We start from the raw sequence: 27,203 nt of genomic DNA on the forward strand, positions 1-27,203 counted from the left end.
TTCACAGTTATGAGTTTCCCCTTTTGCCTTAGTCCCAGGGTTAGGTTACACCTATCACTTGTCATGATGAATTCACTCTTAGAAGAATCCAAAAGCCTAGTATAGTGCAGAAAATGAAATGTAAGTGAGCAATCAAGTTAGGAGAAAGCAATTTCACTGTCAAATCAAAGAATGCTAGACTAAGTTTTGGAACATGACTGGCATTTAGACTTTCAGAAAAAAATAATAACATATTTACCTCCACATAGTAGCTCATCTTGAAGCAGAACCAAGTGCATGGGGCAGGAGCACCTTGTAGTACCATCTCCCTTTACAAGACAAATATGTGAACAGCCACCATTATCCTGAGTACAAGGGTGCTGTCCTGCAAAGAGAAGAGAGAAGAGAAGAGAAGAAGAGCACAGAAGAGGAGAGGAGAGAAGAGAAAAAGGAAAGGAAAGAAAAAGAAAGAACGGAAAAAGAAAAGGAAGGGAGGGAGGAAGAAGGAAGAGCCCAGACAAAATCAATTATTTTTGAGTTACCAACAAAACCAAATGTAAAATCCCTTTGAATTTTATTTCCACACAGTATAATTTCTCACCCCATCCCTAAACAATCTACAAGAAAAGGAGGACAACAATTTAAAACACAAAATACTTATATCTAACCACTGTCTTTACATACTTATACATAAAATATTTTACAGTATTTAAAGTAAGGTAACGGTACAGCTCATGTTAGTTTTTGTGAATAAGAAAAAGTGATTATTCGAACTAAAAAAAATGCTAGGAAGAACGCTGAAACTTGGATATTATTCTCTTTAAAATATAAAAACTCTTCTAAAGATTTTTAACTCTGAAATTCTACCTTTCTGAGAGATAAGATGATTTCACTCAAAAAGTATACTCCAATGAGGAACCTGCTGAAAATTAGAGTTGTTAGAAGAAAAAACAAGTTCACATGAATCTAACCACCCAGAGACAATCAAAATTATTTGCTTGGTCAACTGCAAAAGAACTTGCAATGTTACAAATGTTTAATTTCCTCATATTTGGGTTAAATTAAATAAATACACTATCAGGCACATTTCAAAGTCTGTCTCATAAGTTGTATTTAATGAAATCATTGTTTTGACTTTTCTACTTAGCTCGTGTCAAAAGCAACTTGACAGCTGTCATCCCAGTAGCCACCCATTTATTATGACTCTTTTCTCAGTAACACATCAGTCCTGCTTCAGTGTGTGTTGATGAGATTGAGGGAGTCAACTCTGTACAAATGAGCAGATGTGTGATACTACACATATGTGTAGTATCACACAAAGCAGACACCCCAGTCCTTGTATTAGGATGTACAACCTATAGAGCACTTTCTCAACCCTTTAATTAATGACACTTTTCATAAACAGCAATCCAATTTTCTTTAATGTTATTAGAAATTTGAAAAAAAAAGTCTTTCTAAATATAAAACCATATTTAAGTGTTGAATTTTAAAGATATTCCCCCTGAAATTCTGAAAACCTTCGTTGAGATTCTTCTGCAATAAAATGTTCATATCAACTGAATAAATAACTTAGCCATTACATCATCTCTACCTTATTTCTGTTAAATATTCAGCATGAATTATATGTTATAACATAGAATGACAACCATTCTAACTTTCTAAATCTCAGATACCTCCTAACTTAACTTCTAAGTTCATGAACAGTGACAACACAATGAAGACTTGAACAAGCTACGGTGCTCTCACTCCTCTTCCCTCCTTTCATACTCCAATTCATTTCTGAAGCATTGTGCCAACAAGTTAAGGAGTTTCAATACTTCTCTCAGTCCTCCATTTAACATGTGCATTCCTGATATACTGTATAAGACCTATAGTAGTGATTGCTACGAAGGCACATTTGATGACAGACACATATTAACAAGAGTTAACAGTATTACATAAACACAGGTTAACTAGGCCAAGATGACTAGTCATTTTCAAAAGTTTTCAGTAAGATAAAAAAATAATTTATGGCCACTTTTCTAAGCTAGAATTGAAAAACTTATCCAAGTGGGGAAAAAACAAGCTCTTATTAAACACAGTCTTCTCTAAGTTTACACACTAATTTTTAGTTTGTTTTGCTTTTGCTTAAGAATAGGTTTATTTCCATGATAACTATAGTCATCATTATATAAATGTAACTTTTGCTTTTGTTGAAACCATGGGGATGTACATGGAACAAAAGAAATATATGCTGTATACCAATATTCTTAAAAGGGCTGAAGGAGAGAGAAAAAACATGACAAGCAGAGTCCTTGCTATACCTGGGGAAATTTTTGAAAATGAGCAATACCATTCCTTTCCCCCACTCCTGTTTCATGAGGAAAAAGTATTTCATATGAAAAAGCTCCCAGGTGAATATAGGCTTTGAAAACATGAAGAGTTTTTTAAAAAAAAAAAAAAAAAAAAGGCAAAACTAAAAGTGTATGAAAATCTTAAAGAAATAAGAAGACACAAAACAACATCTTAGTTTTATATCATTTCTTACAACATGAATCTTGCGATTAGCAGTACACCACCAACACTTACTATATTCCTGAAGATTCAGCTCCTTTACTGCATGAATGTCACTAAGCTGGGCAATTCGAGCCTGGACTTTGGTTCTACCCTCTCGACCTGTCATGTCAATTTTTTCAATCATCTGCTGCTGCTTATCAATCCAATACAGCCAGTTTTCAAACACAGTTAGTCCCACAGGCTGCAGAATGTTGGAGTCTTCTAATACTATCCGGTTGGCACCTTGGAAAGGAGAACATTCAACAGAAATGATGCATGTGGGTCAAGTCATACATTCAACAGCTATTTACTGAAAACCAGTTAGATTTTTAAAGTACTGAAAAGGAAAATATGATAAGCTTTCTACCAGAAAACTTAAAAATCATTCTGAGAAGAAAAGATATATACATCCCAGAAAACAGGTAACAGACTAGACATCCAAGTGCAATCAAGAGCACATAAGCGTCCAGTACACAGTAGATACTAAGTTCAGAGAAATGTAGAAAAGCACTTGAGTTGCTTTCAAAAATTTTTTAAAGCACAGTCCAGGGCTTCCCTGGTGGCGCAGTGGTTGAGAGTCCGCCTGCCGGTGCAGGGGACACGGGTTTGTGACCCGTTCTGGGAGGATCCCGCGTGCCGCAGAGCGGCTGGGCCCGTGAGCCACTGCCGCTGAGCCTGCGCGTCCGGAGCCTCTGCTCCGCCACGGGAGAGGCCACAGCGGTGAGAGGCCCGCGTAACGCAAAAAAAAAAAAAAAAAAAAAAAAAAAAAAAAAAGCAAAGCACAGTCTACCTTTCAAATTAAGTCTTATGAAACTCTCTAACATGTATAACACACAAAAACAGTACTTCTCTGGATGAAGCAGTGGTGGTGGGCCGAGAGCTCTGTGTTCTCGGCTTCCCCCACCTGCCGAGCACACCCAAGGCGTCTGTGAAGACCACCACCCTCACCCACCGGGCCACTCAGAACACAGGAAAAAGGACTCAAAGGTTACCTGGTTCAAGCTTCACCTCAAAATAAGATTTCTACAACACCCCAGACACAGAGCCATCCAGACTCTGAAGAGGCAGCCTATTCTACTGCTGAACTAGGAGAAAGGTCTTTCACATAGTGTGCTGAAATCTGTGCCCCCTGCCCACCCCCATAGCTTCTCCTTCATTCAAAAAGAATAAAATACATCAATTCCTTCTCTCTTCCTCCTAATCATCCTTCAAATATCTATAGAACTTTTCCCTGGTCCTTAAGTGTTTGATCAAAGAAAGACATTAGCTTAATACTTTGGAAATATCAGGGAAAGTTCCAGGAAAGAGGCAAACATAAAGCTAAGCTTTAATAAATGGAGAAAAGTGGGGAGGTATTACGGATGAGAAGGCACCGCCTAAGTGAACATTCAGATTCATGGTGGGTTAAACACAAGTCTACTTAAGCTCCCTCCTAAACATCTACTAAAACGATGGTAAAAAATGAAGGCATAAACCCATAAGGATAAATGGGACAGAAGAGTAGAAAAGCGATATAAAATTTACAAGTTGGAGAACAGACAGACAACAGATCAAGAATGTTAGCCTCCTATGAATCTCCTTTCAATAAGCTAATAGAGGATGTGATCTATCACGTAAAAGGAATTAACGAAAGAAACGGAATCTGGGAAACAGCAGGTTCAGAACCAAGGAGACTGGCAAGTACATTCCCAGGATAACGGTGAAAGAAAGTTGCCCTAGAAAGCAAGCAAATCCAGGCTGGAGCAAGATGACAAAGAAATTCAGGAGGTACGTCTTCAGTTAGAAAGAAAAGAAGATGGAGTGCTTGATGCATCTGCATATACTGAAACAATATTTACATTAGATAAGATTCATTTCAGAGAGAACTAAAGCTACAGAAGGAAATGTAGCTCACAGTAATATTTTCATAGCCATAAATAACAAACAATTATGAACTTAAAAATTATGATATAACTAAGCTGGGAGGATGGGAGGAGAGTTCATATAGGTATGTTAGGGATATATGGTTTAAGACAGCAAAATCATTATCTTCCATTAAAAGAAGTCAAATTGTGGTATCTAAAAATTAAAAATCATGAAGCAGCAGTTTTAAACAAGTTATTTTAAACTATCGGAGATGCCTCTGAGAGTAGGAACTGAGAGGAGGAAGTAGAGCAGTAGACTTGGTTTTTGTAGGCCAGTTAGAACCATTTGATTTCTATATCTACATGTATTACTTTGATGAAAATTAAAATTAAATTTAAACTGTAACACTAAGAGTGATTAAAAAAAAGATTAGTTGGTGGTAGTGGAAGGATGGCCTCAACTGGACAACTGGGGAAAATAAGAGGTCAACAGTGTTGCTGGAGGAGCCCAGATCTACTGACTGACTCTGATGGCAGTTATAAAACTCTGGAATCAGCAATGAAAAGACATATTTATTCAACAATCTAAGCATATACTAAACACAGTGCAGTATAAAAGCTCTGTAGGAGGCTAAAAATACTAAGTAGAAAGATATCCCATGAAAAAAGTATATGATTATCTGTGAACATATAAGGAAGGGGGGGAAAAAACCGACCAACATTATACTAATCTTATTCAGAAAACGTAAAAAAAGGAAACATTTCTTTTTATGAGGCCAATGTAACCTTGATGGCAAGACGCCAACAAGTACATTATAAGAAAGGAAAATTATGGGGTAATCTTTCTAATGAACACAGATGTAAACATCTTAAACAAAACATTAGCAAATCAAATTCAGCAATATATAAAAGGGATAATGTATCATATCAAGTTTGATTTATTCTAGCAAACTAAGAACAGAAGAGAATTTCCTTAATCTGCTTTTTAAAAGTTTCTACAGAAAAACCTTAGCAAACATAAAACCTAATTAAGAAGTATTGAATGCTTCCCCCAAATCATGAAAAACAAAAACAAAATGAAACAAAAAAATCTAAAGATTCTATTATTTTATTCAATATTGTACTGGGGGGGTCCCAGTCAGTGTAATACGGCAACAAAGAAAAAGGACTGGAAAAGAAAAAATAAAACTCTCCCCATCTGTAGACAAATGATTCTGTAACACAGAAAATTCTAATTTAGCAAGGTCCCTGGGAACAAGCACAATGTACCAGACTGGGGAAGAAGGGAAAAACTGTATTTCTATATTCCAGCCACAACCAGAAAATGAAATATTAAATATTTAGACTACTCTTTATTACCAGCATTCAAAAGCATTAAATACCAAGGAATAATTCCAATGAAACACAGGCAAGACCTCTACACAGAAAACTACAAAACACTGAGGGAAATTAAAGTTCTAAATAAATAAGGGCTATACCATGTTCATGGTTTAGAATCTAGACTAATATTATAAAGATAACAATTCTCCCTAAATTGATCTATAAATTCAAAGCAAACCAGAAAGAATTCTAGTAGGTTTTTGCTTTTTGGTGGAAGAGGCTGATCCTAAAATGTATATGGAAATGCAAAGTGTCAACACTAGCCACGGTAATCTTAAATACTAAGAAGAAATACTAAAGATGTACACTGTGAGATAAATTTGTTATAAAGTTTTATTAATTAAAACAATATAATACTATGTAAAGACAAAGTGACCAAGGGACGATTAGAGTCCAGACACAAAGTTACACTAATATAATCACTTCATTTATAACAAAGGTGACAGGAGAGAACAGCAGGGAAAGGATGGTCTTCTCAAAAGAAACAGTGTTGAATCAAATAGTAACGTGGAAAATAAAATATAACTAAACCCCTGTCTCACACCATACACAAAAATAAATTCCAAATGGATTAGAGATCTAAAATAAGAAAAGTTAAACAAAAACATTTTAGGAAAAAACACAAGAAAGTATCTTTGTGACTATGCAGAAGTCAAAGATTTCTTAAATATAACATAAAAGGCACTAATCATAAAGGGAAAAATTAATAAACTTTACTACAATAAAAATAATTTCTTTTTCATCTAAAGACACCACTGGGAGAGTGAAAAGGTAAATCACAAACTGAAAGATTTATGTAATACATATCCTTCTCTATAGAGAAAGTATGAAGGCATACCAAAAATTATTAAAGATGACTTATAAATGGAAGGATACCCCACAGTCATGAATAAAAAGACTGAATTCCTTAAACATAACAATTCTCCACCAATATGTATGTAATTTGATAATGGATTAACATCCTGAATAAAGAATTTCTAGAAATCAGCAATAGGAAAATGGGCAGAAACTACGAATTGCAATTCACATATGAAATATGAATGACCAATAAATTAACCTCAAATTCAAATAGAGAAATGCATACTTTATTAACAATGAGATATACCTCTAAAACTATTGGATTGGTAAAAACTCAGAAGTCTAAAAGTACCAAGTACTGGAGGAGAAGCTCATATACTTCTATATATTCTAAACTGTGGGTATTCTAAACTGATATAATCACTTTGGAGAGCAATCTGAATAGATATATTCAAGTTGAATATATACATACCACATTAGACAGCAATCCCACTACTAAGTTTAGGCCACAGAGAAATATTCAAATATGTACATAAGAATAAACACTGCAGCACTGCTTTTAATGGCAAAAAATTGGAAACAGCAGTTTAGATAGCAGAATAGAGAAACTGTAGAATGATCATACGATGAAATACTATTTAGCATTGAAAATAACTGACATAGATTTGTGGATCAACAGGGATCGTCTCAAAACCATGATATATCTGAAAAAAGCAAGTGACAAAAGAATACATGAGACTACTTATACTAATTTTAAAAAGTGAAAAGAAGTTTAAATGTGTGCGTGTACATGGTAAAAAATACACAGAGAGAGCGAGAGAGAGAAAGCAAAACGTGCATGGCAAAGAAACACATCAAAAGTTACCTCTGAGGAGAGAGGGAGGAAAACAGAACTGGGGAGGGATACACAAGGGCTTCAAATTCTCCCTAATGTTTTTTTTTTTTTTCACGAGAGAAGGAGGAAGGAAGGTTCAAAAGAAAATATGGCCAAACACTAAGATTTTTTTTTTAACATCTTTATTGGAGTATAATTGCTTTACAATGGTGTCTTAGTTTCTCCTTTATTAACAAAGTGAATCAGTTATACATATACATATGTCCCCATATCTCCTCCCTATTGCGTCTCCCTCCTCCCACCCTCCCTATCCCAGCCCTCTAGGTGGTCACAAAGCACTGAGCTGATCTCCCTGAGCTATGCAGCTGCTTCCCACTAGCTATCTATTTTACGTTTGGTAGTGCATGTATGTCCATGCCACTCTCTCACTTTGTCCCAGCTTACCCTTCCCCCTCCCCATGTCCTCAAGTCCATTCTCTAGTAGGTCAGCATCTTTATTCCTGTCCTGCCCCTAGGTTCTTCTGACCTTTTTTTTTTTTTTTTAGATTCCATATATATATGTGTTAGCATACGGTATTTGTTTCTCTCTTTCTGACTTACTTCACTCTCTATGACAGTCTCTCGGTCCATCCACCTCACTACAAATAACTCAGTTTCGTTTCTTCTTATGGCTGAGTAATATTCCATTGTATATATGTGCCACATCTTCTTTATCCATTCATCTGTCGATGCACACTTAGGTTGCTTCCATGTCCTGGCTGTTGTAAATAGAGCTGCAATGAACATTTTGGTACATGACTCTTTTTGAATTATGGTTTTCTCCGGGTATATGCCCAGTAGTGGGATTGCAGGGTCATATGGTAGTTCTATTTTTAGTTTCTTAAGGAACCGCCATACTGTTCTCCATAGTGGCTCTATCAATTTACATTCCCATCAACAGTGCAAGAGGGTTCCCTTTTCTCCACACCCTCTCCAGCATGTATTGTTTGTACATTTTTTGATGATGGACATTCTGACTGGTGTGAGATGATATCTCATTTTGATTTTCATTTCTCTAATGATTAATGATGTTGAGCATTCTTTCATGTGTTTGTTGGCCATCTGTATATCTTCTTTGGAGAAATGTCTATTTAGGTCTTCTGCCCATTTTTGGATTGGGTTGTTTGTTCTTTTGTGATATTGAGCTGCATGAGGTGCTTGTATGTTTTGGAGATTAATCCTTTGTCAGCTGCTTGGCTTGCACATATTTTCTCCCATGCTGAGGGTTGTCTTTTTGTCTTGTTTATGGTTTCCTTTGCTGTGCAAAAGCTGTTAAGTTTCATTAGGTCCCATTTGTTTATTTTTGTTTTTATTTCCATTTCTCTACGAAGTGGGTCAAAACGGATCTTGCTGTGATTTCTGTCAGAGTGTTCTGCCTGTGTTTTCCTCTAAGAGTTTGATGGTGTCTGGCATACATATAGGTCTTTAATCCAGTTTGAGTTTATTTTTGTGTATGGTGTTAGGGAGTGTTCTAATTTCATTCTTTTACATGTAGCTGGTCCAGTTTTCCCAGCAGCACTTACTGAAGAGACTGTCTTTTCTCCACTGTATATTCTTGCCTCCTTTATCAAACATAAGGTGACGATATGTGTGTGGGTTTATCAGTGAAATTGGCCTGTAGATTTCTTTGTGACATCTTTGTCTGGTTTTGGTATCAGGGTGATGGTGGCCTTGTAGAATGAGTTTCTGAGTGTTCCTCCCTCTGCTATATTTTAGAAGAGTTTGAGAAGGACAGGTGTTGGCTCTTCTCTAATGTTTGATAGAATTCGCCTGTGAAGCCATCTGGTCCTGGGCTTTTGTTTGTTGGAAGATTTTTTAATCACAGTTTCAATTTCAGTGCTTGTGACTGGTCTGTTCATATTTTCTATTTCTTCCAGGTTCAGGCTCAGAAGGTTGTGCATTTCTAAGAATTTATCCATTTCTTCCAGGTTGTCCATTTTATTGGCATAGAGTTGCTTTGTAGTAATCTCTCATGATCCTTTGTATTTCTGCAGTGTCAGTTGTTACTTCTCCTTTTTCATTTCTAATTCTATTGATTTGAGTCTTCTCCCTTTTTTTCTTGGTAAGTCTGACTAATGGTTTATCAATTTTGTTTATCTTCTCAAAGAACCAGCTTTTAGTTTTATTGATCTTTGCTATCGTTTTCTTCATTTCTTTTCCATTTATTTCTGATCTTTATGATTTCTTTCCTTCTGCTAACTTTGGGGTTTTCTGTTCTTTCTCTAATTGCTTTAGGTGTAAGGTTAGGTTGTTTATTTGAGATGTTTCTTGTTTCTTAAGGTAGGATTGTATTGCCATAAACTTCCCTCTTAGGACTGCTTTTGCTGCATCCCATAGGTTTTGGGTCATTGTGTTTTCATTGTCATTTGTTTCTAGGTATATTTTGATTTCCTCTTTGATTTCTTCAGTGATCTCTTGGTTATTAAGTAGTGTGTTGTTTAGCCTCCAGGTGTTTGTATTTCTTACAGATTTTTTCCTGTAATTGATATCTAGCCTCATAGCATTGTGGTTGGAAAAGATACTTGATACGATTTCAATTTTCTTAAATTTACCAAGGCTTGATCTGTGACCCAAGATATGATCTATCCTGGAGAATGTTCCATGAGCACTTGAGAAGAATGTGTATTCTGTTGTTTCTGTATGGAATGTCCTATAAATATCAATAAAGTCTACCTTGTTTAATGTATCATTTAAAGCTTGTGTTTCCTTATTTATTTTCATTTTGGATGATCTGTCCATTGGTGAAAGTGGGGTGTTAAAGTCCCCTACTATGATTGTGTTATTGTCGAGTTCCCCTTTTATGGCTGTTAGTATTTGTTCTTATGTATTGAGGTGCTCCTATGTTGGGTACATAAATATTTACAATTGTTATATCTTATTTTTGGATTGATCCCTTGATCATTATGTAGTGTCCTTCTTTGTCTCTTGTAATAGTCTTTGTTTTAAAGTCCATTTTGTCTGATATGAGAATTGCTACTCCAGCTTTCTTTTGATTTCCATTTGCATGGAATATCTTTTTCCATCCCCCCACTTTCAGTCTGTATTTGCCCCTCAGTCTCAAGTGGGTCTCTTGTAGACAGCATATATACGGGTCTTGTTTTTGTACCCATTCTGCCAGTCTGTGTCTTCTGGTTGGAGCATTTAATCCATTTACATTTAAGGTAATTATCTATATGTATGTTCCTCTTACCATTTTCTTAATTGTTTTGGGTTTATTATTGTAGGTCTTTTCCTTCTCTTGTGTTTCCTGCCTAGAGAAGTTCCTTTAGCATTTGTCATAAAGCTCGTATGGTGGTGCTGAACTCTCTCAGCTTTTGCTTGTCTGTAAGGGTTTTAGTTTCTCCGTCAAATCTGAATGAGATCCTTGCTGGGTAGAGTAATCTTGGTTTTAGATTTTTCCCTTTCATCACTTTAAATATGTCCTGCCACTCCCTTCTGGCTTGCAGAGTTTCTGCTGAAAGATCAGCTGTTAACTTTATGGGGATTCCCTCATGTGTTATTTGTTGAAACACTAAGATTTGACAAAGATGGATGGCAGAAATTCTACACTTTCTGTATGCTGGAACCATTTCATAATTAAGGGTGGAAAAACAAACAATAAAACATGAATAGACAAAAAAAGAAGCATTAATAACGATAGTCTTTTGTTTACAAGCAGCTCATGCAGCTCAGTATCAAAACAACAACCCAATCCAAAACTGGGCAGAAGACCTAAATAGACATTTCTCTAAAGAAGATATACAGATTGCCAACAAACACATGAAAGAATGCTCAACATCACTAATCATTAGGGAAATGCAAATTAAAACTACAATGAGGTATCACCTCACACCAGTCAGAATGGCCATCATCAAAAAATCTACAAACAATACATGCTGGAGAGGGTGTGGAGAAAAGGGAACCCTCCTGCACTGCTGGTGGGAATGTAAACTGATACAGCCACTATGGAGAACAGTATGGAGGTTCCTTAAGAAACTAAAAATAGAACTACCATATGACCCAGCAATCCCACTACTGGGCATATACCCTGAAAAAACTATAAATCAAAAAGAGACATGTACCACAATGTTCATTGCAGCTCTATTTACAATAGCCAGGACATGGAATCAACCTAAGTATCCATAGACAGATGAATGGATAAAGAAGATGTGGCACATATATACAACGGAATATTACTCAGCCATAAGAAGAAACGAAATTGAGTTATTTGTAGTGAGGTGGATGGACCTAAAGTCTATCATACAGAGTGAAGTAAGTTAGAAAGAGAAAAACAAATATTGTATCGTAACACACATATATGGAATCTAAAAAAAAAAAAAAAAAAGGTTATGAAGAACCTAGGGGCAAGACAGGAATAATGACACATATGTAGAGAATGGACCTGAGGACATGGGGAGGGGGAAGGGTAAACTGGGATGAAGTGAGAGAGTGGCATGGACTAATACATACTACCAAATGTAAAATAGGTAGCTAGTGGGAAGCAGCTGCATAGCACAGGGAGATCAGTTCGGTGCTTTGTGACCACCTGGAGGGGTGGGATAGGGAGGGTGGGAGTGAGACACAAGAGGGAGGAGATATGGGGATATATGTATATGTATAGCTGATTCACTTTGTTATAAAGCAGAAACTAAGACACCATTGTAAAGCAATTATACTCCAATAAAGATGTTTTAAAAATAAATAATGATAGTGTTTTGGATTTTCTTTTTTTATTTGCTAAACTGTCTTTAATAAATATGTGCCGCTTTTATAACAAAAAATAAACATCATAAACGAAGAGAAAAAGAGAAAAGGAAAGAAGGGGGAAAACCCACATTAAATACTAGAAAAAGTTATAACACTGATATAATAACTATCATACACACGAGAGGGGATATAAGAGATACAGGTGAGCAGGTAAGGGAAAGAACATACTATGCAAGGTGGGTGCATACACACGCAAAGTGAGTGCATGACTGTTTGGAATCAAAGAAGGCATAATGGAAGGGAGGCATTTGAACCTGAAAAGACAGAATTTCTTAAAATTTTAAACAAGTTACACATATATGCAAAAATATAAAACTTAAATGATACAGAAATAAATACTCTTAACGTATTAGTATGCTAACCTTACATACCTTTCTCAAGGTTTATGTGTTTGCATATTTCTCAAGGAATATACAAAAATACATACCTATATTTTTGTTAATAGTATACATATTGTCTGTGTGTATGTGTGTGTGTGTCTGTGTGTATGTGTGTGTGTGTGTGTGGTACACACATTTTTGGAGGCAATTTGCCAGTATATATAGTATATAGTTTGTATGTGTATGTGTATTTATATGTGTGTGGGTGTAAAATATAGTTTTAAATTTCAAATAAAACATTACTATACAACTTAATTTTAAAAATCATCCTTCTATGTCGGTACACACAGATCTACTGAATGACTGTAATATTTTTATATTACTGAATGATTGTAATATTTCATACCCTTGATATACTAGAAGGTATTTCTCTGTGATAGACTATTACAAATAATGCTCAGCAAACACCGTTGTACAACAGGGTCAGTGTTTCTGTAAGACAGCTATACAAAAGAGAAATTTACCAGCAAATGGCCCTCCAAAAAGGTTCTACCAATTTCCACTTCTACAAAAGTGTACGAGAGCATGCCATTTTCTACCATTCTGGCCAATGTTGGGAATAATCAACACCATATTTTATGACTCTGATAGATATAAATAGTGTATTATTTTAATTTCATTTTCCTGATCGCTAGTGAGACCACACAGAGTATTTGGACTTCAGAAATTGGGGGTAGGGGAATAAACATGACTGTAAAGAGAGGACCACAGAGAAATGAGAAAGTAAAAAGTATACTTGAAGACAAACAAATTATTTCATTAAAACACACCAGGAAACTTAAGATCATTTGAGTTTGAGGATGAGTTTGTGAAAGGAAAATACCAACTTAAGCATGCAACCAGACTTTTTTTCTTCAGGTTCTAAGAGTACCCTGAAGGGTTTTTTTAGTATAGTTAGTGACATGATTAGAAACCATGCTTCAGAAAATTAATTTAGGAACAGTGTGTAAACTTTCGGGGGGGGAAAAATCAGCAGGCAGGAGACTAATCATAGGCTAGAATTCAGGCCAGAGATAAGACAAAGTAGAGCAGAAGAATTAGAAAAGGAGAAGAGATGCATTAGAAACATATTATTTACGGAGCCCAAATCAAGAAAATTCACAAGTTATTACATAAAAATGGAGTAATCATGTTGATGGTTAAAGAAAAAGTGCTTCCCAACCAACTTGATGCTGATTATTCTTAGTGAATAAAACTGTAAAGAAATGTGTACAAAAATAATACAATAGAAGGAAAATACAAATGCTATTGGTGAATCATCTCAACTCAAATCAAAATAAGGAAACACATTTCTTGGGTACCTGAGAGATCACTGCTTTCAATTCGCCGGAGATCTGAATCAGCCCAAAAGAGTTTGCCCAATCTGCTATCAAGAGCTAAAGCAATTGGTTTACTTAAGCCACTGAAAAAGAGGACCTCCCGTTCTGTTCCATCTAAAGCAGCTCGTTCAATTTTGGGAGACCTTTCCTGCAGATTGGTAAAATACATATACCTGAAGAGAAAGGAGGAAACTGTAAGTTTACCAAAGTAAGAAATCACACAAAATGAGAATACTGCTGTTGATTAAGACAAAAGGAAGTAAAATAATATTTTTAAATCTTATTTTAAATGTTTTAAAACATATGTTTTGAAGGTCATGGGATATATTAATTTCAATAGTAGTAACAAAGGGTGCACAGAAGTTCTTAGGGAGTTAACTTTAAGGAATTAATAAAACAAAGTGTTAGATACAGGCAGCCTTATGCTTTTGGAATAATACAATATAATAAATAAAACAGCAGTAATCAGAGAGATCTGGACACAAAATTTTAACTTTCTTCTCTATTAGTCTATTTCATAACTGAAAATAAGTCATATATGAATCATTTCTTATATTTAACTTCTATAGTTCATCTCTTTCCTGTAACTCCTTTGAAGTAAGCTACTTTCCCTGCTGAATTCCTTATCATTCATTCAGATTCAAGTAAGTATAATTTATTAAATGCAAAGCTCTATATTAAATGAAAGAAGGCATATTAGTTCTTATCATAAAAGAACCTAAAATCTAGTAGAAAACATAAGACTGAAAAACAAGTATAAGGTAAAGTGGAAAGGACTAAGTATAACTAGAGAGGTACAGACATAGAGCGGTGGGTATTTGAGAGAGGAGAATGTCACATCTGGCTGGGGGTGGGGCAGATCAAGGGAAACTTCACGGAGGATATTACAGTTCAAACAGTCCTGGAGGTATGGGTAGAAATTAGAATTAAAGCAGTAGTGACTAAGGAAGGAAATTCTAGACAGTAAAATCAGAGAAAGCAAGAATATACATGGGCTGAAAAGGAAGGCTGATGAGGGTTTCAGATGCCACCTTAGTAACATACCCTTTTTCTGGGTTTACCACAATGGCTCGAGGTCTGTCTTGCTCGCCTTTTAACACCACTCCAATCGATCTCCCATCTAATCTTGTTACATTAATGACATTGGTGGCCTCGCAAGTCCAATAGATGTAGCGGCTATAAATATCGATGCTGAGGTCATAGGGCTGTATTTCTAGGTTCTGATTTGGAACTGAGCTCACAACCACTGTAAAGCCCTAAGGGAAGAAAAAGAAACACACACAGAAAATTGGATTCCAAGCCAGACAGCTCCGAGGAGACCACTCGCAATACTTATACTTACGTGGTCACACACCTGAGAAGGAACTCTCAAGTCTCAAGCGACATTTCTTAGTGAACATTTCAAATGTTCCCTTTGGTTATTACAACATAAAGCAGGAGAGCGAGCTGAGGCCATATTGGTTGCTCTAAGAAGCTGATAGTGCACTGATCAGAAATGAGAGTGAGAAGGTGGCAGCTGTCCCTGTAAACCAGAGACAACTGCGGCTAGAACCACACTCTAGAAATACCTCTAAAGCAGTGGTGCTCAACCAGTGGCGATTCTGCATTTGCAAACGCCTCCACCAGGGGCACTGGCCAATGTCTGGAGACTTTTTTTTTTTTTTTTGCGGTACGCGGGCCTCCCACTGCTGTGGCCTCTCCCGCTGCAGAGCACAGGCTCAGCGGCCATGGCTCCGCTCCATGCGGGATCCTCCCCGGACCGGGGCAGGAACCGCGCCCCCTGCATCGTCAGGCGGACCCTCAACCACTGCGCCACCAGGGAAGCCCTGGAGCCATTTTTGATTGTCATGCCTATGAGACTGTAACTGGCTTCTAGTGGGGAGAGGCCAGGGATGCTGCTAAATATCCTATGACGTACACGTCAGACCTCCACACAGAGAATTATCCAGCCAAAAATGTCAACAGTGCGGAAGCTGAGAAACTGCTCTAGAGACAATAGCAATTAGGGCTACAAACCACATCTGTCAGTCATGTCCTTCTCTAATCCTCAAATCTACCCCCCCCCCCAAATTTTCTTTTAAACAAAGCCAAGCAAAAAGAGAGGCTTTGTTCATCTGTTTTATCTGAATAAATTATATTTTATTTACTCGGCATCTCTGAGGTAACACTCCTTAATAAGGCTATCTCATTTATTTGCTATGTCCTCAGCTGTATAACAGCAGCTATAATTTCTATCAACTAGTTATCAGCCTACTGGTCCTGGCCTACACCGTGTAAAGTGCATCTGTAGTATACCGCTACAACTATACCCCTAAATGATCCTCGGCAGCCCTAAATACACTATCTCCTTGCTCTTGTCAGACAAGACACGAAAAATAAGTAATCTAATCTCCCTAAATTTTAATGCATTAAAAATGCAACTTAACATTACTGTTAAAAGGAAAATGACAAATAATTGTTTATAGTAATCCCGGTCTAATACTGCTTGGACACAGAAAGAAAGCAAAGAATTATGGACAGTGGTATGTAAATCATGACTAGAATGTAAGCACAGATAAGACATGTTGATAATATTTTCATTCCTATCCCATAGTCACCAAATAATAGTTACCAAAACAAAAACAAAAAAAGATTAGACTAATGATAACATATCCTAGATGTAATTTTACTGAGACTGTGTTTTATGTTTCCCATCCTCTGAACCTTCTAAATAATAGTTAACTAGTAATAGAACTATTATTTATTGAGTGCCCACTATGTGGTAATGGGCTATGTGCTGTTACATTCCTTTCAGCTAAAAAGTTCATAAGAATCCTAGTGAGTGACAAAGCTGAGATCAGAACCAAGTGTGTATTTGATTTCAAAGTTTCCAACACTCCATGTAAATGGAATTTAAAAAAAAACTATATAAATGATACAGGTGGCACTGACAGTCATACTAATATATGAGCATAAGTTATTTTAATACAACACAATCTTCATTCTAATAGAATTATCAAACAATTGTTTACTCAAATATCATTAGGAGGGAAAAAAGCTGCTAGGTTCAGAATTTCAGTTTTACACACACACACACACACACACACACACACACACACACACACAAGCAGAGTCAAGACTTCAGTAAAATAGGATGGTTGGCTGGTCCAATTACTAGGCAGAAGAACTGGATTTTGAATGCAGCCCCGAATTACCTGGCTGCCATCTTCCTGTGCTTTTCGGATCATGTTTTGTCGTGAGTCAATCCAATAGAGTTGCTTGTCCAGTGGGTCATAGTCAATGGCCCGGACATTCCGAAGGCTGTGGATAGGAAGGATGATGTCAGGGCTCTGCTGTTCATCAATCACCATGCGGTTGATGGCGCTCTTTTGACTGAAGAGCAGGAAAGTAGTTGGAGCTTAAAGAAAGAAAAAAGTAAATAGGAAACATAGTTACCCTAAGTCTTGTATCACTCAAAGATTTGATCAGCCTGTTGTCTGTATCTCATACAAAACAGACATGTATGTTGAAAAGGTAAGGTTGAGATAAAACCCTTTGGAATGCCTCCAGAAACTCTCTTAGAGGTAACACTGATCGGCACTCTGGTTACCAAACCAGTTATGAATTTACCCCATGATAACAGCCAACTAGCCACTTTTTCTCTGTCTTGTCCACAGCAGTATCACAGGACACTTGATTTTAATGAAGCATTTAATAGAGATAGACAAAATTCTCCTGTCTGCCAAGTAAATAATCCTAACTCCTCCATAACCAATTCTTGTAGGTGGAAGGAAGCCTGGGTCTCCACAGGTCAAAGAAGAAACTTCAAGATTGGTTTTAGTCTCACTTCTCACACTATTTAGTCACTTGATCTTAACTAAGGCCCTAAACCTCTCTGAGTCAAAATCTACTCAACTCTAAAATAAGGTCATAGCTATGTTGTCCTGCTCATTGAGCTGCTATAAAAATTTTACAACATATGTGTAAATACTTTAAAAACTGTAAGGCATTATGGCAATTATACCTCAACAAAAAATTGTAAGGCATTATGTAAATGTCAAGTAAAAATAACTACTGTTTATTATTATCAGTAGTAGCAGTAATAAACTTGGTATTAGTAGGATTCAAACCAACCCTCACTGGTTGCAGATATAGGCTTAATATTTTGCATAGTGGGTTGCAAGGAGAGGGAGCCAGTAAAAAAAAAAAAAAAAAACACACTTAAGTTGATGCCCTAAATTTATGAAATGGGAAAATGCAACAGAGACAACATTGCCCTTTCCCAGGGCCTAGGCCTCTGCATCTCTAATCTAGAAAAGGATAGCATCTGGCAGTGCTACCAAAAACTTCAAAGTCTAATAGCATTTTTTAAATCTTCATTTAAAATATATGTAAAAATTCCGTAATTACACGTTGCTCAGTCACCACCTAAATCCAGGAGAATTTTGTCCTTCTCAGGGATATAAACATAAATGGCCAAGACAGAACTCCCTGCTTTATTTCCCCTTAAACCCCATTCTTCACAGCTCCATTATTTGTGGTTCCCTGGTTGACTTTACATTTACACCCAAATGTATACTGGCTTAAATCCCAAAGAAATTCACTGGTTCTCACAAAGAAACTCGGTATTCACAACACTGGAATTCGGCTTTGAGTTCCTTACTGGCTAAAAGTCCATACCTAGCTTGGAAGATTTAGAAAGTATTCCAATGATCCCACTGGAACTCTCCATTACCTGGAGTCCATAACATATTGATTTAACAACTTTCAGCAATTTTAGTAGAACCCATGCCTTAAGCAGTAAGAATACAGGTCACAACAGAGTAGTTAACAAGTTTCCCATCTTTTTTTTTTTTTTAAGAATTATTTTTTTGGCAGTACTACATTCTTGTAAATCAAGACAATAGAAAAAAAAAGTTCTGAATTCTAAATTTCCAACAAAATAAGCACCGCTTATACTAAGACATACAATGAAACTTAGAAGAAAGACCCCACAGTTTTACGTGTCAACTTTTCCTGCCTGGGAAATAATCAAATATATATTTGGCTCCAAGTATGTTTCACTGGGTACTTTTTTTTTTTTTGAGTCAAGTTTTAACCTTTAATAAGATTCCACAATTAGGTGTTCTAGAAATGTAGATTAAGACAAAGCCAAATATGGCTCCAAAGAAATGCTTGTTTCAAAGTCTATGGATGACATTAATAATTACAGCTGGCTAAATATTTCTAAGAGGAAGCTAATGTTTTGACTTATTTACAAAAGTGACAAAGAATATGCAATTTTGTAAACCTCAATCCATCCTAATTTATGTAACCTCTAACCACCACTCCCTCATCTCCTGCAGAATGCTTTCAAAACTGTCCTATGAGGCTGTCTCTGTTTTGCATTCCCACAACGAAGACAGCCAGCCACACGCAGAAGCTGGAGGATGATGTAGGAGGAAGCTCTTCAGCTCTCCTTTGAAGACACAAGTGTTCACCCAAAGCTGAAAGAAAGGTATTACTCTGGTGTAAGAACAGCATAAATGACAAGGCCAAGCCCACCATGTCTGACTGTGCCATCTGTGCATTGTGCCAAAGGCGCCAAGTAGGGACTGAAGTCCAGTCCACACTTCATTAGCCAAGTCAAGCACCTATGCAGCTGCATCTGCCCAGAGGAAACACCTTTTCCCAATTTGCACAAAGGTTCCACAGAGGCCAACCACTTCAGTACTGAACAAGGGATTACACAATTTGGCCTCCTCTCTGACTTAATTTCTATTCACTGTGTTCCAGAGACACTGGCCTCCTAGGTGTTCCTCTAATATGCCGAACATGCTTCCCCCTAGGGCCCCTGCATTTGCTATTCCCTTTTGCTTGACAGGTCTTCTCCCAGATATCCAGCATAGCTCATTTTCTCACCTCCTTCAGTTCCGGACATAGTGGCACTTTTATAGTCAGGACTTCTCTCATGACCCTATTTAACACTGTGATCCTCTTACCCACCCTTTCTTGCTCTTAATTTTCTCCATAACACTCATCTCCATCTAACTCCTGACAGAGTTCACTTATTTAGTTCATTATCTGTCCCACTGAAATGTAAGCTCCATGAGGGCAGGGATTAATGTCTATTTTATTCAGTGCTACATTCTTCACTGGCTCAAATGATGCCCAGTGTGGATTAGGTGTTCAGTAAATATTCACTGAAAGAATAAATGAGTAAACAAATGAAGAAACAAGCATGAGATGATGATAACTAAGGACAGCCCTGTAGCCATGATTTTGAAAGTAAGGAAATAAAATTATTTCAGAAAACTGGGAAAGAAAAGAAACAAGCATTTATTTAGGAACTCCAAGATGTCACACATCATACCAGATGTCATCCAATCCCCCAAATTACTCCATTTTATAGGTGAGCAAACTCAGAACGGTTAAGTAATTTCTAAAGAAAGGCTCAGAAAGGTTAAGTAATTTTTCCCAGGTCACAAAGCTGCTGCTGAATGGAAGAGCACATGTTTTTCCAAATCCTGTCCTGCTTCTTCATTCTTCTATTTAACAATGATTTCTTGAATGACTACTATTTACCGAACACTTTTTTTAGGCACCTAAGATACATCAGTGGAAAAACAGGAAAAAAATGCTGCTTCATGGAGTTTATATCCCAGTAAACAGGTAACAAGTAATAAGCATAATAAAGAGGCTATAGTATATAAATAATAGAGTGTATAAATTATACAGTATATCAGAGAGTGATTAAGTGTCACAGGAAAAAGAAAAATGGCAGGTAAGGGGCACTGGCAATGTTAGACAGGGTGGAAGGATGACTTGCAATTTTAAATCGGGCAGATCAGGTCTCACTGTGGAGGTCACAATTAAGCAATGACTTGGAGGTGAAGTATATCCATGCAAATATCTGCAGGAAGAACATTCCAAGTAGAGGAAATAAGCAGTATAACAGTCCTGAAGTAGGAGTAACTGGCATATTTGAAAACAGCAATGAGGCTGGTGTGGCTGCCATGGAGACAGCAAGAGAGAGAATGGTAAAAGCTGAGGTTAGAGAAGCAAAGCCGGGGGGGGGTGTGTGAAATGTGGGGTACAGATCATGCAGGAACTTGTAGGCCATTATAAGAACTAGGTTTTCACTCTGTGTGAAATGGGAGGTTTTGAGCAGAGTAACAACATGATCTGATTTAGCTTTTGAAACACAGGTCTAGGAGTAAATTACACAATGTTAGAAAACTTTTTGAGGGCAAGTACTTTGTGTTAAACTTCTCTTGTAATCTGCTTTGGAATCTAATACATCTGTGCACAAATATTAAATAGTACTCATTATAAAAAGAACACGCAACAGGAAGCCTCCTGAAACATTGCCAATCATCTCAGAAAGAGCCAAAGACAGACATTAGGGACACTCAGCACTGATTTCTCAAGACCTTCACTCACCAACTAGCACACACTGGTAAAATCAGCCCAAACAATAATGACCTCAAAAGGTCTTTCCCTATTCTTCTGTCTCCAACACTTATTACCCCCATTTTCTCCTTCCAAAGTTAAACTTCTTAAAAAAGATGTCTACATAACACATACACGACCAGCCCTTCCTTTTCTCCATTCACTTGTTGATCTATTCCCATCTTTCACCATTACCTCCCTGAAATTACTTTTCTCAGGGTTACTAATAACCACCTCATCCAAATATCCAATGGATACTATTTTAGGCCTCACCTTACTCAACCTGTCAACAGCATTAACACAGTTCTATTTTCAAACAATCTTCTCTCTTGTCTTCTGTGTCACTATCTTCTCCTGGTTCTCCTCTGGCCCTTCTCGCTGCTGCTTTTCTGTGTCCACTGCGAGCTTTCTCTCCTCAACCAGAGTTCCTGAGGTTACCAGACCCCTTCTTTTCACCACACTAGAGTTTGCAAACTATGGCCCACAAGGTAAATCTGGCCTGCTGCCTGTTTTTATAATAAAGTTTATCAGAATTGAGCCACATTTTAAAAATGTAACATCTATGGCTGCTATCACACTGAAATGTTCAGAGCTGAATAGATGTGAGAGAGACTATAGGATTCACAAAGCCTAAATATTTACTCTCTGGCTCTTCAAAGAAAAAGTTTGCTGACCCCAGGTCTATACCTTCTCCCTAAGTACCTATTTTAAATACATGCTGGCATTTCTAAAATTAATACCTCTAACATCTCCCTGAGCTATGGATTCTTCTATACAATTTTTCTTTCTTTCTTTCTTTCTTTCTTTTCCTTCCTTCCTTTCTTTCCTTTCCTTTCTTCCTTCCTTCCTCCCTCCCTCCCTCCTTCCTTCCTTTCTTTCTTTCTATCTTCCTATCTATCGATCTAACTATGGCTGCATTGGGTCTCTGTTGATCGACTGATCTATCTGTCTATGGCTGCGTTGGGTCTCTGTTGATCGATCGATCTATCTATCTATCTATCTATCTATCTAAGGCTGCGTTGGGTCTCCGTTGCTGCACACAGGCTTTCTCTAGTTGCAGTGAGTGAGGGCTACTGTTCATTGCAGTGTGCAGGCTTCTCATTGCGGTGGCCTATCTTGTTGCAGAGCACGGGCTTTAGGCACACGGGCTCTAGAGCACAGGCTCAGTAGTTGTGGCACGCGGGCTCTAGAGCGCAGGCTCAGTAGTTGTGGCTCACGGGCTTAGTTGCTCCGCGGCATGTGGGATCTTCCCGGACCAGGGCTCGAACCCATGTCCCGTGCATTGGCAGGTGGATTCTTAACCACTGCACCACCAGGGAAGTCCCTACAATTACCTATTTAATAGTTCTATTTCCCATAGGAAAATCAATACAAACCTAAAATTATTTTTTAATTCTTTTTGAAAACGAATCCTCCCCATTTACTATCTACTTAACTGCTCACACCAAAAATCTACAAGTCATCCTTGCTTCCTCCCTCTTATTCTTCCTCATATACAACTCATTAACAAGTTCTGTTCATTCTAGTTTCAAAATATACCTTGAACCCATCAACGTCTCTCCATCCCGACGGCCACCAGCCCCATCTAAGTCGACCTGCATTATCACAAGAGTCTGACTGCCCTGCAACCACTTAATTTTCCTCCTCAAATCCATTCTCCACAGCAATCAAATCATGTTATTATATCTTATTCAATTTTCATAGCAACCCTACAAGTTAATTACTATTATTATTCCCATTGTACAAATGAGAAAAAATAAGGCTTAAAAAATGTATGTGACTTGCTTTGGTAAAACACAAAAATTACATGTGACAGAGATGCCAAATCATTAAACTATAAACTGATGTTCTTTCCTTTTCAGAACTGAAGTCTTGTGTCAGAACAGACTAGATCCTTTCCTATGTGACCTCCTATACTTTCAGGCACAGAATAAGGTAATTTCAATAGTTCACTATATCCAATATCCTACAACAATTTTGTTACCTTCTAACTTAGTGAACCATACCCTACTTCTCTCCCACGAATCTACTTTTTCTGATCTATTTATCATATCTACCAATTTGTTCTTGTCTATCCACCAAGACATGGGCGTTCATGCACACCTGAATCATAAATCAGGACTCCCCAAGCCAACAATCTTTCGTGGCACACTGTGTTTTGGTGTTCTTAGCACTGTATGTGTGTGTGTCTCTGTGTGCATGTGAATCTGAGAAGAGCTGGTAACATCAGCTAGAAGTAAGTGGCGACCACTCACTATGTTCAGAGCATGTGCTCTCTAGTTTTCCTTCCCAATCTATTTACTGTTTCATACTGAGCTAAATTTACTCATAGCATTTTCTGCCTGGCCTCTTACACACTTAAATTCTTCATCTTTAGCCTATTCTATGAACTTCAAAGGACAAGGAGATTGTATTTTGTAGATTCTCTTTGTTGTACTGTTCTTCCCTTCCTTTATCATGAATAAATATGTATAGCACACATATGTGCTGTCTGCTGTCTCTCGAAGAAGCTATGCACATTTTTCAATACATATTTAATCCCCAAGGATAAAAGACTTACCTTTTCTATAGTATCAATTTTTCCATAACATCAACTAGTTAGCACCAAACAAATAAAAGTTACAAAAACTTGCATTTTTCCACATTTAGTCCTTCCCTTTTATTAAACAAATGATCAACTCTGGACCTCTACAACTTTTTACTCTAGAAAGAACATGAACTACGGTGTTTTCTCCTCTAATTCTAGATTGCTTTCGGGGGGAAATGCAGCTTACCACTACAAGTCCTGTTGTCAGCATTAAGAGAGTAGTGGGCAGGGCATCCACAAACAAAACCTCCAACTGGCACTGCCAAGCAGAGGTGGGAGCAGTGCCCATTGCTGGAAGCACACTCATTCCACCCTGCCTGCCGAGAGGAGTGAAACACGAGGATGTCCATCACATAATCCAAATGGCCCTGAATGATGGTGCGGTTTTGGCCACTGGTTTTGTTGGCACGCTCGATGCTGCGTCGGCTCCAGTCCGTCCAGTAGATGTAATCTTGGTACTGAGTTAAGCCAAACGGATGAGGCAAGTCATCTGCTATAACCTCACGGTTGAGTCCTGTTTTCAGAAAGGCAGTAGAAAGGGGAGAAGCAGAGAGATGAAATATGTGAGAATGTAAGTCTTGTTGGCAAAAATAAAATAAAATGTTAACATATAAAACATTACTTTTGTAAGCAATTTAAAACAGAAGAATTCCTTTAAAAGCAATTCTTAAACCAGACTGGTCCTCTGAAATCAACCCACCTGCAGTCTGACCCCATGCCTCAAACTAATATTCTTGCTACAAATCACTGAGTTTTTTTAAACTCCTGTAAATGGTCTATTTTGATTGTGGTCTTATTTTCCCTCCATAAAGGTCTACAGTTCAACTATTTTTCCTTCCAAAAAAGGATGAAAATGCATATATTGTATTTTACCGGTACAAAAAGTCACTTCAGGAATGCCCAGGGTGTTATAAATTCCATTATAAGCCCAACAGTAATGAAATGTCCACATATTAAAGAGATATGAATCCAAGTGCCTAGCCCACTATTAATAAATAGGATACAGTGTGAGACAGAGGAAAAACCCAGACATTCATATGAAGTTTTATTAATAGTATCTAACCTATGGTAAACAGCAGTCACTGACTTTTGCACAGAAAGGATTATATACTATCTGTCTGAACAAAAAGGAGTACAGCTTACCAAGCATATTTGAAGATTCTATTAAGTTGGTGTCCAGGTCTGTCCAATAAAGCCTCCTTTTAGCATAATCAATAGTTAGGCCATTTGCTCGCCCCACATTTGGAACTAATGTAGTACGTTCACTTCCATCCATGGCAGCTCTGTCTATCTTAGGCTTTCCGCCCCATTCAGTCCAATACATAAATCTAAATTCAAAACAGTGGATACTTAACATTTCATTTTTGACTATTTGGGAGAAAGGATCATATTCATGCACAGTAACTAAATGAATTTAAAGAAAATATACATTAAGTCAAGGAAATTGGTAAAGCAAAATCATAGCTATAATTTTTTTCAAGAATACTGGCAGCCTCAACTAAATATTTTTTCTCATATCCTAAAAAGGAAGTGAGTCAGCTTTCCTTAGTCTTTCCAATGAATTTGTTCCATCCAAAACCTAGGAACTGGAAACAAACCAATGATTTCCTTATTGCAGCATTGCATTTATAAAACTAATATTCAAGAAGTTAGCAAAGAATTAAAGCTCTGGTCTCAGAACCTGATTCACTTCAGAACAAAATATATGTATTTGTGAATACAAGTAATTCGAATTTTTAAACTTCTTTTCAATTTGTGTCATCAACTCTCCCCCAAACTAAGTTGCAGCCGTACATCAAGGGTAAAAATTAATAGCCTTTAACTGAAATTTAAAAGCAAAGTTTGAAAACGTATTTGGTCACATGGTCCAAGGTAACATACTGCGACGTGTAAGAGCAACGAACCACCCCTTAATGTGTCAGCTGGTCAGTGAACACTATTACTACAACCCCTGTGAAATTTTAGAACACTCTTTTGCTTTTGTTGTACTCTTTTGAGTTCTTCACCTTAACCTTAGAGCAGCTCAACAGTATAGGTTTTTTACACATGAGGAGGCCAAGGCACTAAAAGTGTGACTGATTTGTCTAATGTCTTCAAGCCAGTCATATGGCAGCACTAGAACTAGAAGCTAATCTTTAGCCAAATGCCCTTTCAGCTGAACTAGTAGTGCTAGTTTCAAGACACTCTGAATACTGGGAGTAGGAATGTTCTCCACGTGCCAGGTCTCATCAAATACCCATGGCAGACATTCACTCATCAGCCTGTTAGCTGATGGTTGATTTGGTAGCAATGTATGAACATGGTTTTCTGAAAACTGAAGTTGTCTCGGTCTTTGTTTGCATTTGTACTTGTCAGCTGACAGGCACATGCACACCCCGAGAGCCCAAGAGAAAACAACTGTGGGAGAAATTTCACAGTTGCCAGCAGCCACATAAACTAGAGTACTTCGTCCCAACTACTAAATATCTGTCTGGTAACTAATGTTTAGAATAAAAATCACCATAACCCAATCACAACATGTCAGCACAGAGGGGGTGCTTTCAGTATGACCTTCTTAACTACATGGTTAACAAGCTAACCATGGAACTGACTGATTCAGGGAAACTATTTTTCATTACAGCTATAGTAAATATGTTTGTATGTTCACACTGTTAACTTCTGCTTTTTAAAATGGAGTTATTCTTCACATTTCAGATTTCTTAGATGCCGGCTTTTTAAAACTTGCTAAATCATGTAAGAAGGATCATCTACCGTTGAAAAACATGTCACGTTGTAAAAAAAATAGTTTATCAGAAAGTTCACTGTTTAATATCAAAGTTTCCCCAAGTTTATAATAATAATCAAACTAACTGTCCATTTTTGAATTAACAAACATTCTAGAATGGAGCTTGTAAAATGCAGTTATTTCCTAGCACACATTATTTCAGTGGGTTTACTTTCATAGGTTTGGAATCTGGTGTAACTTGGGAGAGAGTGCAAGCAAATACAGACTTGATGACACCTTTAAAAAGGCTGTCTACTTAGTATATAAGTATGATCATTAATATTTAATTATTAATCCATTTCACTTTTTTTTTTTTTTGCGGTACGCGGGCCTCTCACTGTTGTGGCCTCTCCCGTTGCGGAGCACAGGCTCCGGACGCACAGCCTCAGCAGCCATGGCTCACGGGCCCAGCCGCTCCGCGGCATGTGGGATCTTCCCGGACCGGGGCATGAACCCGCGCCCCCTGCATCGGCAGGCGGACTCCCAACCACTGCGCCACCAGGGAAGCCCTCACTAATCTTTTTCACCCAATGTTAATGATGACAAAAGTCAAATTTAGCTAATAATTATTAATTCTAAATCAGTGA

General features: G+C 37.4%; 1 protein-coding gene across 3 annotated transcripts in view; it reads right to left on the reverse strand.

Moving 5' to 3' along the window:
- Positions 1–27,203, reverse strand: part of LRP6 (LDL receptor related protein 6) — a 173,075-nt gene that overhangs the window by 16,417 nt on the left and 129,455 nt on the right. For all 3 annotated transcript variants that reach the window (XM_033408194.2, XM_033408195.2, XM_004281142.4), the window contains 7 exons: positions 24,996–25,180; positions 24,040–24,366; positions 17,050–17,252; positions 14,900–15,111; positions 13,838–14,028; positions 2,548–2,757; positions 239–364 (listed from right to left, as the gene is read on the reverse strand). In XM_033408194.2, the coding sequence (XP_033264085.1) occupies positions 239–364; positions 2,548–2,757; positions 13,838–14,028; positions 14,900–15,111; positions 17,050–17,252; positions 24,040–24,366; positions 24,996–25,180 (1,454 nt within the window). The remainder of the gene's footprint in view (positions 1–238; positions 365–2,547; positions 2,758–13,837; positions 14,029–14,899; positions 15,112–17,049; positions 17,253–24,039; positions 24,367–24,995; positions 25,181–27,203) is intronic.

The sequence above is a fragment of the Orcinus orca genome, chromosome 11 (assembly GCF_937001465.1).
Source record: "Orcinus orca chromosome 11, mOrcOrc1.1, whole genome shotgun sequence".
NCBI lineage: Eukaryota > Metazoa > Chordata > Mammalia > Artiodactyla > Delphinidae > Orcinus > Orcinus orca.